The following is a 12790-nucleotide window of genomic DNA, read 5'->3' as shown; positions in this document are numbered from 1 at the left end:
TAATCATCAAAATTAAACGAAATAAACATTTGAAATATATGAGTTTGTATGTAATGTATGAATATAATATACAAGTTTCACTTTTTAAATGGAATTACTGAAATCAATCTACTTTTTCATGATATTCTAATTTTATGACCAGCACCTGTATGTTAAAAAATGTTCAGGCAGAAAATGTTATCTTGTAAAAAAACCAACAAACTAAAAGAAAGCAATACGTTCTCACCAGCGTCTTCACCCCGTACTGCTTCTCGACTTTCTCCCGCAGCTGCTTGAAGCAGGCCTCCAAACGTTCGTGGAACGGCCTCAGCGCCTCGGTGACCTTCTCGCCGTGGATGCGAACACCCTCGGCGAGATGTGGGATCTGGTGGAACAAGACGGCAGGGTGAGAATCCTTCAAACTCCAGAGACACGATCTGTTCGCCACATGCCGGGTTTTTATTCATCTGGGCCCGGCCACAGAGGTTTTAATGACTGCACACGTTCTTCAGGCCTTATCGGAACATGCAGAGAATGTGCATCACTTTCTGAGTGTAGGAACAAAGAGCTGGTGTCGGTAGGATATGTTAGAGAGCCTATTGCCATGACACCCCCTCCCCTCCCTGCCACAGAGATCACCACATGTGTATCAAAAAATGACAAAGGAAAAAGTTCAGAATGACTGCATCTATAGGCATGAAGAGTCTGTGATGGATGCTTTCTCCACCACTGACGCAAATAATGACGCAGTGCGCCTTTTCATGTTCACTGCTGCCTCTCACGATGTAGGAAGCCGGTGAGTAACAAAATCTCAGAACATAACAGCGGCACCACAGGTAAAGGGAGAACGAAGGAGAGACTGAGGCTGCTGAAAGCTGGTAATTAGGAAACCCCCGGTGGCACAGTCAGTGTCAGCAAGCTTTGCTGACTAAATCTGGAGAGCGGAGGAAGCATCAGTCTTCAGCTACTGAGCAGCATATGAGTAATTTTCCCCCCCTGCTCTGCTGGGGGAAATCACAGGTAGTTGTTTTATTTTGTGGTATTTTTTTTTATTTTTTGAAGGTGTTGATTTTGTGCCACATGCCATCTTGAGCTATGGTAAGGCAGAAGCAATAAAAGCAGTGTTTTTCTTTCAAATAACAACTCTAAATGCTGTAAGAAACGCTGTTAATGGTAGAAAAATGCAGCTCCTGTGTTCATAATGACTAAGTAAAGACAAAAAAACGGACCCCATCAAAAGGAATATTAACTAATCACAGGAAGTTAAATGCTTTAACTGATCGTGCAGATTTCTGGAAGAGGGATTCTGTGGACAAGCTATGAACAACCAGTATCTTACCTGTTGTAGATAGCTCCTCAAATGGCCTCAGTTTGGAGAAATAGAGATAAATTCTGACTGGATTGACAAGCTAATGGATAGTTTGAGCAGAACAAAGAGCAAAGTGGATTTCTGACATCTTAAAAGACTCCATGTTTGTTATTTTCACATTACACAGTTATGTACATGGAAATCAATGTTTTTTTGCAAGTATAGTAGATAGTTGAGCCATTCCAGTAGGAATATTGTAATGATTCTTACAAAATAACCAAGTAATGCAAAGCTGACAGCAACATCCCCCTTTGGCCTTGGGCCCTTTCAGACTAGCCGTTAGCTCGTCAATCCGGTCAGAACTTAACCATTTCTCCAAACTGAGGTCGTTCACAGAGCTCGCTACAACAAGTGAGGTACTAATTGTTCGTTATCTTTCCACAGAACCCCGTTTCAAAATACCTGAACCATTCCTTTAAGAGTGCATTTTGCACAGCAGTTTTTACGGTTAACAAAGTCACCTAAATTCCGAGCAAACAGAACAAAGAGTCTGTGTGAAGCATTCGACAGGTGGGCTCAAAGTTTCTCGGAGCCTTTCTTCTTTTCCTCTGAGGGCAAACTGCCCCTTCACACCAGACTTTATAGCTGGCACCCAACACCTTTCCACTTTTGTGATGCAACTTTCTGTAATAACCTCAAACAGCCCATGTTTCATTTAGACGCGCCTCCGCACAAACCGGGGCTTATAAAGAAAGGAAATGTAGCATATCTGTGGTGTTACCTCAGGTTCTCGTTCGTGTAACACACTGCACTAAAAGCATCCTGGAGCAGGTATCATAGGAGATGAAATCCAATGAGACTAACTGTGCTGTGCTTCACAAAACCAAAGCTCTGGCACAGAAAGATAAATGAGAGGAGGCTACACACGCTGTCCGTGGATTTCCCCTGATATTGAGCACCTTCATCACCACTGCTGCCGGGACTTTGTGAAGGAGAAAACAGAGAAGAGGAGACTCAGGGAAAAAACAAAAAAACATACAGGAAAGGAAGGAGAGGCAGAGGAGACACGAGTGAAGAGTAGGAGAAACATTTGGGGAGAGGAGGTAGAAGCGTAGTGAGATAAAAAAACAAAACAAAACCAAAAAAAAAAACAGTGAAAGCTGAGGCAAGATTCACGTCTCCCAGGATACCCACATCTTTTTATAGACCTTAAGATGATTGAGTGAGCCTGAGTGGTGGCATGGCAACAGAGTTCTGCTTGGTGGCTGCGCGGCGATAAGCCTTTTGTGTGCGACACTTAGGCTCAAGGCCAACACAAACACACGGCAGACACATTTTAATTGCACGCAGAAACTTTGCAGGACGGTTCAACTCCGGTTCGAGAATCTATAAAGAGATGTGGGCTTAGAGATGAGTGATATCAGCAGAATCTCTTTTGTGAAGTTGAGCTAAATGTGAGAAAAACAGAGAACCGATGCTGCATTTATGATATGAAAAAGCCGGCAGTGTCCATTAGCTAACAAAAAAGTGACAAGGATATTTTAGAGTGAAGTACAACTTTTCCTTTTTATAGAAAAAAAAGAAAAACTGTTTTCAGCATGTACCAACATCATATCCCAGCATAATCCTAACATAACAGCCTTCCACTGCATTCACTGATGCCCCTTTATAAAACCTGAGTCTTTGCAGTGCACAAAAATAGAAAAACAAAGTTATTTGTGCTTTTATTTCTTCCTAAAATAGAACAAAACTCCTCCAAGTGATGCCCCCTTGGCTCTAACCAGTCGTATTTTGTAAATCACTACAGTTTGCTAACAAAATCAAACAAGCTGCTACTACCTACCTGGCACAAAACATCAGGAAACAGCTGTAAACCTAACAATTCTGATTGTTTTCCCCCCTAAGGTTTGTGATTTAAGATGTTTTTCTACAACATTAAAGTTAAAATGAAATATCAACAAGGTAATAGAGTATAATCTGCTTATGAGTATTTACAATTATTGTGAACTAATTGGCTGAATAAATAGACAACAGAAGATGACAAAGAGGCACCTGTTAGGGTTGTAGGTTTTTGTAGTTTTTCCTGTTTCTTTACCTTCAGAGTATTATCTGTTTTATTACAGTTTGATTTTTTTTTTTCCCATCACTATCGTGACTGGGCTTCATTGTTTTCTAGATTCAGTCAGTTTTCCAGTCAGGGCTGCTACATGCGCCGCAAGAACCGAGAAAAAAGGTGGAAAAGAGGAAATGTTGGCGTGGAGGCTCATGCACTTCCCAGGAGATCTGCATTTGAGTTTCCTCGTGAAGAATGAAATGTCCTAGGTGAACTTCGATCTTGTCCTTGCCACCTCAAGTAAACAAACAAATTTATTGATTCTTGCTTATAACAACCTTTATTCATTTTTGTTTTTCCTCACTGTCCTTCATCGGATAATCAGTCCAGCTGCAGTTACTCAGTAAACCCCCCTTTTCTTTCTCTTATTGTCCGTTCCTACTGCTGGCTTCATGCAGTCAGGTTATTCCTTGTGTTCAGTGCTTATTCTTAGTTTATTCTTTCATATCTGTGGGAATTTCTTATTGTTTCTTTAGTGAATCTTGCTGCTCCTGAAACCTAACACTTAAGTCTGCAGTTTCATCACCATAACACCACAGAGTCTCAAAATAATAATAAAAACTGGTAAGTTGAAAATAACTATCTCAGGTTCCCTTTAAGCATACATTTCCAGGATGTTTACTGAAAACAAGGACAAAAAAAAGATGCCTAGATTTTTATTTACAGTATCCCGATTCCCATTAAAACAATCAGTTTTATGCTTCTGCATTTCAAGTATGCATGAGCTCAAAACTCATGTCAGTCTTTTTTTTGTACAGTTTGTTGACAGCAGTGAACACAGAAATGAATCCCTGGACCCTTTCAAAACCAAGGAGATACCTGCATCTGACAAACACAAGAAACAAACAAACACAAAAACGCCATTGCTATTTAACATCAGTCCCCGTTTGACTCAAAGTGCTCCACTCTGAGCAGACTGAGAGGACATATTAAAACCGTTCATGAAGGTTAAAGAAGTCTCGGAGACGTACACGGCCATTGGTGAGTCGAGCAGACAAATAAGCCCATATATATGAAATGAAAGCACCAGAAGTAAAAAGCCTTTTTGCAAAAAAACAGTTCAGGAAACACAGACTTTGTTAAACAGCTGATATTCCCTTAGGCCTATTTTTTAAGTTATTGATCACTTCGAAATTCTTTCGTCTTTTTATATAAACCATGAGAAGTTTGAGGCAGTAATTAAGACTTCCTATCCAGAGCATGTTCCTATTAATACACCCACTTTCTATCTGCCAGCAAGCTTTTTACAATACCTATTTCTCTGATTTCCAGACACCTATTTCCTCTCTAATTACTAGACGAACACAATAGGTACCTCACACCAGCTCATTTCTCCCTGTTTGGTTTGTTTGTTAAAGCCGGCTTGCCTTCATTTATCTCATTTAGACGAATTCAAGACAAGAGATTCATTAACAAATCTGCCGTTTGTGGCACGGAGACAGCTCCCACCATTTCAAATCTGATTAGGCTGTGCCTTTAAAAGTGTGTTGTTTTCATGTTTGCCGTCAGCTAAGTGAAGAGATTTTACTTCTCTCTTGTAAACAACAAGTTAATCTGTGCCTGGAGATCTGTACATCTTTTCAAACAGAACATTTTGATCCAGCTAAAGCTGCTCTTTTATTGCATTCTGGTAATAATAGGGGTCAGACAGAGATTTTCAACCACTTTTTGTTTTGCCATGGATGGTGGAAAAAATATGTCAAATACAGAGTTATATTCACAACTTTGCAGAAGTGCTGAAATAGAAACTTATTTTAGGTCATCCTCTCTTGCTGTGTCACCTCCAACTTCTTTAGTGATTTCCTACATTTCCCCAAGTTCAAGTAATTTGAATAACTTAAAGATGAAAATGGCAAACCAGACAAATATGGAAAACAGTAATTACAAGAAATACATTACTTTGAGTGAGCTGCATGAAAAATGGCACGAAACTTGAAGGCTTCGGCGCTAACGCGGGAAAAGCGACATAAGATTTGGATATTTCTGTGTGAATCGTGGTTACTTATGTAGAAAAAAATAAAGATTCTGCGCGCACACAAAAGGAGCACAACCTCTCAGATTCTGATTTCTACCAGAGATGTGAAGCACAAAGTTGACCTATTTTCCAGCAACAGCCATCAAAAATTCAATTATCTTTCCTTGCAGCCAGAGATAGGAAGTGACAGACAAATGTTGTGTATCTCTTTTTAATTCCTGGCTGAATTATAAGCCAGGAAGCTATGATTTTCTGAATAATGATGTGACCCTCGGTTCACAACTTGATAGCAAAGAAAGCAAAACAAAAAATAAAACAATAAAAAAAACAAAGCCTGCAGCGGAGCACACTAAAGTCCCAAAAGGAGGAAGTTGTGACTGGAAAGATAGCCAGGAGTTTATCAATCCGAGATGAAGCACAAATGAGGTGCTGAGTTTCACAGTAAGCTGTTTAACAGCATGTGCTTGTCGTTTGAGTCTGCTGTGTGGGCACTTCCTCCAGGCTCGGAGAAGGTGCAAAGCTCGTAAAACACCACTGCTGATCTCTCGCTGTCTGGCTGCAGTGGAGCAACCCGACAACTTCTGAACGTTCGCTTCAGCACTTCCTTCCCCCCCACATGATCTCCCTCTAACACACTTTCACCCCCGCTTGCGTCAGTTACTGTCACTGGACGCTTTAAAGCTCTGTATTTTCACAGAACCTATTGTTTTTTTCCCCCCCTGGTAACAGAAACCTGTTAGTAAGACTACTTTCTTACACAGGAAGGACTCTCAGGTTTGAAAACATACAGCGTGGTGTCTGCAAGATCCTTACGGTGATAGTTTACATCTTTGAAGCAGTTTTCTATGGAAAGGGTCTGAAAAGTTAATATCTTACCTGTTGTAGATAGCTCTTTGAATGACCTACGTTTGGAAAAATAAAGTTTATTTCTGATTCAATTTACAAGCCAATGGCTAGTTAGAGCAGGGCCAAAACCAACAAGAACTGGTGCCAAAAATTGCGAACAACTAAAGCTTTATTTAATTTGAATAATATTAATTGTTTTTATTTAGTCGATGTCGTACTACCCCAGGGAGAAACTTTGCTTCAAGTTAGAATGTCTACCACTGATTTGAGTACATGTTTGTCTTTGAAGACAATGACTGTGGGTGAATTTCTTTTCAGTCAGCCGGGCGATGACGAGCGGGAAAGAGAGGACCTTTCCCCTTAAATGGAGAGCAAAGCGTTTGCAGGCGGGAGGAGGTGTCGTCTTAAAACGTGGACAACCTATCGGCTAGAGGTTATTATGTCAGTAATTTAATTTATGTACTTTTTAATAAATATTGACCATGATTGGCCCTTGGCTAGGTCCAAATGTTTAATTTTGGCCCCCTTGCACCACTGGGTTTGACACCCCTGTGCTAGACTAAAATCTGTGATGTTAGCTCATCAGTCCTGTCGAATGAAACAAAAAGCAGTCCACAACAGGCAAGATAAAATGTTTTCATTACCATTCCACAGAACCTCGCTTCTGAAAATCTGAACTGTCCCTTTAACGGGTGGTGCAGGGCTATCAGATGGTGCATTGTGTTTAGCAAACTTCATACTCTAATATTTCGAACCATAAGCCTTTTTCACAACACATACAGCAGGAACAAAAGCAGAACTCCCTTCAGTTGGAACGCGGCCACAATAAAATACTAGCTCCAGTCAAAATGTCTGCGGGGAAACAGATTTGTTGCATTTTAGATGAACAACAAGGCCACTACGTTTCAGCTCCTGAGAGGGTAAGTGAATTCCCCAAAGCAAATTAGTGCAAATTAAATCTAAATTATGCTAAAAGGCCGAGTGACATGAATGTGCACTGTCATGGCTCTCCTGCTCCTCTTTACCATCTTATACATGCTCAGCATTCTCCGCCTGTAGGCCATGGGTCCCTCTGCTCAGTTCAAGTGCCACTAAAGTAATACCACAAAGTGAGTCATTTTTTAAAGTAAACAACTTGTGACAAGGAGGCCGAGGTCGTTTTCCTTGAACTACAAAGTCCTCGGCAAAACAGACAAGTAAACAAAACAAAGAAAACAGAAGAGAAGACCACCGACTGTTTGAGTCTCACCTGCCAGGCGATGAGATCTTTCAGTTTTTCTATCTTCTCAAGGTCCTCCGGGTGCTCCAACATGTATTTGTCATTAAAGAAGGCCTGGGAAGAGCAAAAAAGAGACAGAGGTAAGAGTGTTTGTATGAAGGAAGCAAAACCTGGAGTAAGCTCAGGGGAAAAGACTGAAAGCTTGAGAAATTTATAACATAAAGAAAGAGAATAAGGAAAAAAATGACAAGAAAAGGGAAGCATTATGAGTTGAGTTGGTGTGTTAAGATACAAAAATGTAATCTAGACATCAGTCTGTCCTCCACTGCCGGCACTATTTCACTGAAATGAAATCGAGACCAGAGGGCAAAGAATTCCCATCGCTCCTCTTCTGACTCATACAACATCTTTTATAGGTCTAATATAAATCTATTCCCTGTAAGGACGAACACTGGGAAACCAACGGGATACCTTTCTCGTTTTGTTTTCCATCAAAAGTGAGGCAATTTCTCTTTTCACAAAGGTGTTGGGGTCAGATGAAAAGGTTGATGAAAGAGCTTAAAAAAAAATGACATGTCGAACAAAATAATGTTTAACATGTTAAATGATTTTTGGAGAACATCATCATGTAGGAGTAAGTCCGCAACACATGTAATGTAGGTTCATTTGAGCTAAACAGCACAGAAAGTAAGGAAATTTGTGTCTTGTTGAATATTTCTTTGTTGCAGCAACGCTTCTTGGGAATAAATCTTATATCATTGGAAAGCTTGTTTATCGTCCCTTAAATGGTGACACATTTGTTAGGAAACTATTTGAGGGTTCTCATGACAAACTTGCCAAATCTCTGCAAATACCAAACAGATTATTGTGCTACTGACTCCTGTTTTGAGCTTCTGATAGCAACCAGCAGCAATCCCATTGGAACTCCATCCTCCAAGAAGACAACGCTCACCTCGACAGAACGGGGGGGTTTATCAGAGACTAGCTCCAGGGTTTGGGAGTGGAGAGGACGGACTCACCTGCAGTCCTGACCTCAACCCCACTGAACACCTGTGGGATCAGTTTGGGTTTGATTTGTTCCAGAGTCACCAACACAACCACATCGGCTGATTTACGACAGATGATGGTTGTAGAACGGGACGCCGTGAGCAGCAGAGGAGGAGCTGTTCTGGCTGTGTATGGTTCTTCCACATGCTACTGAGGCCCAGTTTGTTAAATGATTAAATTGTTAAACTGCCAATATGTCTCGTTTCTTCAGACTTTAATCATCCAATCAAATAAACCCCAAACAAGAGTCGACAGCAGCTGTTTAAGACTTGGCAAGTTTTTTATGGGCACAAGTCACAAACTAAACTCTGCTGCTCAACCCACAAATATGTTTTCCAAACAAATGTGTCACCATTTAAGGGGAACTAAACGGGGCTTTTAATGGTATACGGTTTATTGCCAAGAAGCATTGCTGCAACAAATAATCAACCAAATAAATATCCTCACTTTTTGTGCCAAGTTTAGTTTAACGTGTGCTTTGATTATGAAGCACTGAAAAAACATTTTGGACAAAACATCCAAAAGCATCTCTTTTTTTGGATGGTTAAATGAAGGTTTTAAAAAAATAAGTCTTACATTAAAAGCTAAAGACATAATATTAAATTAAAAAACACATCTGCTTTAATTTTTTAAGGGGCTAGGTGTTAAAACTGAAACAGTGGCTAGTTAGCTTTATAAAGCAACACAATTTAACAAGTTCTTCATATTCTGATTAAATTGTACAACACCTAAACATTAAAAACAACATGCTGTGAGCGTAGACTGAGGACAGACAACCCACTGGTTTGTTTTGAAGCCTGGTGTTAAGCTTTTGATTCCCGCTGTCTTTAATTTTACTTGCTATTTGTGTTTAATGAGATCTTTAAGAGGCCTGTTCCATTTTAATACATAATTTTAAAGTTTGGTGTAACTTAGTTTTTAAAATATCAGTCCAATCTCATAGATATGCATCTGTTGAAGTAAAATAAAAGATAGAATAAAAAAAGAATGATGATAAGTAAATATATGTTTTCATGTTGATCACCTTCTCATAGTTGGCGAAACCTCCCATCACAGCGGGGTCCACTATCCCATTGAGCAGCATGGAGAGGGGGTTGATGGGAAGGTTGGGATCATTGAGGTGCTTTTGCACCATGCTGCTTATCTTCTCATTGGTTAGCTGCATCGTTTCCATGGCGTTTTCCAGAGGACTGATCTCCTCCTGTGCAGAAAAATTTGTCAAGTGTCATCAGAAACACTCAGCCTTTATTCACGAGTTTCAGGATGTAGACACGTACAGACAACTAGAAATTAAATTATACTTATAAAGACGAGTCAATCAGAATCATTTTTACTGTGCAAATGCACATCATTTATATACTGAAGATAGACTTTCAGATGAACAAAATACACGCCTAAGACAAAAAAAAAACGATTGATTTGCTGACATGAACGCCATAATTGTGTAAAAACATAATTCTAACAAAAACTCTTTACACAGGGACAATATCATTGGTTGGTTCAATAAAAAAAAACACCTCTTTGTGGAAAGGGGTTAGAAGAAACACGAAGGGCTTGTTGAGCAAATGTCAGATTTTAGAGCCGAGCCAAGAAAAGTAAAGACAAATCTCCAATCTGCGCCGTTTTAGGCCAGCTTGTTAAAAAAGAATTCTCAGATTGAGGGATTAATCTTGGTGAATCACAGCCTCGTCATTAAGCTTTAAATAGCGAGTCTGACCTATGGGACCTGGCCTCTCCCTGGCTCATCTGGAGGCCAAGCTGCTTCTTACAAACTTGTTCCAAACCCAGCCTGAAGGAAGGGATGTCTGCTCTGAATCATTACGACAATTGGAGAAGAAGACGCCACTGTGTAGACATGGGAGTTGGGGGCTGGTAAAGTGTGGATTGTGCTAAAAATGGGGCTACCTGGGGGATTATTGTGTTAAACTAAATACCCAGTCCTGTTACACAACTATGGATCCAGAGTGATAAATACCTTAGAATGAAATGCGGCCTTTTCTGAGGCTTTTAACAAACATAAAAGTAAACACAAAGCAACAACTAAAGAGTAATTGAGTGTGAACTAAAATAAGCTAATCAAAGAAAGTAGTGGATCTATATTGTAGCAAAATAAGGCGATTAAAAAGATTCAGCAGGCATCACTGTTCTAAGTGACACAGCAACCTTGTCTCCAAATTATGTCCTTAAACTTATTTCTTGCAGAAACTGCAAGCAATTTAAATAATCAGAGAGTTAAATTAATTTGAATGCATTTCTGGTTGTTTCTTTTTGGTGAAATGGCCAAGTTCTAAAGCAAACATTTAAGCCAGACCTCATTGCCAAAGGTTTTTCAATACACCAATCGTGGTAATTCTGCAGAAAATCAACAGTGACACGGGCCTGAACTGTCCCCTTGTCGTCTTTGTGCTGTGTGGCTATTTTCAGTGGAAGGCGCAGTGCTCGCTAAATCAATGTGGGCCATCTGGCAAAGAAAGAACACGCTCCGTTATTAGTTCGGGGAATGGCATGCCTGCGTCCAGGCTGTTGTCTTTACTGCTTAAGTGGATCACATCAAGTGCCTTTAAGCGGGCCCGCAGAACCTCATTTGATTAGGAAAAGGCCCTTCATACTCACCGTGGAAACTGACTTGACTTCAAACCAGCGCAGGATGCCTGGAAGTTTGTACGCTGTCGTGTACGTGGTTCTCTCAATCCACATGTTCTGAAGATGACAACACAAACACAAAATCACTGTGAGACAGAAGCAGAAACAACGTAAGCTGACAAAGCAATTTAAACGGTTTTTGCTCCAAAACATCGAATCAACCCTTGAAACTGCACGTAATGGGTTGGGGTCTGGATGAGTCCACATTAAGTGATACAATTGAAAAACTGCTTTTTTTTCGTGACAGACGCAGCTTGCTCTGTCACCACTGCCATATTTCTACCGTTTAATTCAAAAAGACATTTGAAGGACACGAGGGTGGAACGAGGGTGCAAGTGCGAGTATTGGGACCGGGCCTTAGTGTCAGAAAAACAAACTGAACGATTAAAGTAAACAGTGTCCCATTATCAGCAGAATGTATTTATCACTTGCCATGGATAGATGATGAAGTACAAACTTTTTTATATAGTGACAAGTTTAATAGATGTGACAGACATAATGTGTCCAGCCATAGATATCCATCAGCTCTCATGCAGGACAGAGAAAGACCAATCAGTGTGAGAACAGCAGCAAGTCTCAGATGAGTTAAATCCATCATCCTGCTGACTCCATGTCACAGTAAACACACAAAAGAAAGCATGACTGGGTTTAATTTGACTCCTCGTCACAGTTACCTGGATACTAAGAATGCACCGATGATAATTCTGTATCTGTAATGTTCTAAAAATCAGGACGAATGGTAACAGCTGCATTAGAATCAGACAGATTTAGATCACAGTCAAGCATCTCGTTTAGCCTTGATGTTCCTGATGGCACCCACCTTCTTCAACATGTTTAAAAACAATTTTGATCTTCTGCAGCTTGTAGGCGAATATGTCTCTTGAAAGTCAGAGTGTTTGTAATTAGCAGGGGAAAAAAGTACTTTATGTTATCCTACCTGTAGGGCTAGACATTATATTGAAAACGTATTATCACAATATCAGTGTGTGCATTTTCAGTATTGCATATTCCAAGTACCATACATTCAGGTTGTAGCTGGCCAACTCAATGGACTCTTCATTGCCCCACAACAAAATTTGATGATTATAGGCCAGAACAGAAGAAAAATGAGAAAATGCTGATTTATTTCAACAATATTGTCAAAGTATTCACTAATTATGCTATCACATTTCCTAATATTGCAGCCTACCTGCCTTTAAAGGCTACTCAGCTGTGAGTGCACGCAATGTCAAATCCTAGCACCACCATTTTATTATCATTGGTGTAAACTCCAAATACACACAGTGATCTTTTAGGAGCTTTATCTGCGTGAGAATAATGAACCAAGTCTGCAGAAAAGCACCCACAGTTACTTTCAAAGTGCAATGCTTTTGTTTTTGTAGACTATATTATTAAACCAGAACCAGGGTAGGGTGTGGAGAAAAAAAAAAAAAAGAGAAAGAGAAAGAAATTACCGCAAACTCGTTGTCAGGGTCCTTCTCTCCCTTCCTCACCGGCCGGGAATACTGGAATTTATGGACTTCATTTACTGTGTAGAAGCTGGGAAGGGAGAAAATCTGTGTCAGAGTAATTTAAAACTGTTACGGGCCAATCTATAGCTTGATTGATACAAGCTGATTGCTTTGCTTCGGGTCAAACACAGGACAAACCCCCCTCCAG

The 12790-nt window shown here is 40.1% G+C and overlaps 1 protein-coding gene across 2 annotated transcripts in view; it reads right to left on the bottom strand.

Moving 5' to 3' along the window:
- The window catches only part of dock1 (dedicator of cytokinesis 1), a 194476-nt gene that overhangs the window by 10507 nt on the left and 171179 nt on the right, over nucleotides 1-12790 (bottom strand). For both annotated transcript variants that reach the window (XM_037981021.1, XM_017437189.3), the window contains exons 43-47: nucleotides 12586-12670; nucleotides 11102-11188; nucleotides 9513-9689; nucleotides 7472-7555; nucleotides 227-364 (exon numbers count right to left, since the gene is read on the bottom strand). In XM_037981021.1, the coding sequence (XP_037836949.1) occupies nucleotides 227-364; nucleotides 7472-7555; nucleotides 9513-9689; nucleotides 11102-11188; nucleotides 12586-12670 (571 nt within the window). The remainder of the gene's footprint in view (nucleotides 1-226; nucleotides 365-7471; nucleotides 7556-9512; nucleotides 9690-11101; nucleotides 11189-12585; nucleotides 12671-12790) is intronic.

The sequence above is a fragment of the Kryptolebias marmoratus genome, linkage group LG17 (genome assembly GCF_001649575.2).
Source record: "Kryptolebias marmoratus isolate JLee-2015 linkage group LG17, ASM164957v2, whole genome shotgun sequence".
Classification (NCBI taxonomy): domain Eukaryota; kingdom Metazoa; phylum Chordata; class Actinopteri; order Cyprinodontiformes; family Rivulidae; genus Kryptolebias; species Kryptolebias marmoratus.
Note: the sequence above shows the minus strand (reverse complement) of the source record. Positions and strands in the feature narration are given on the sequence as shown.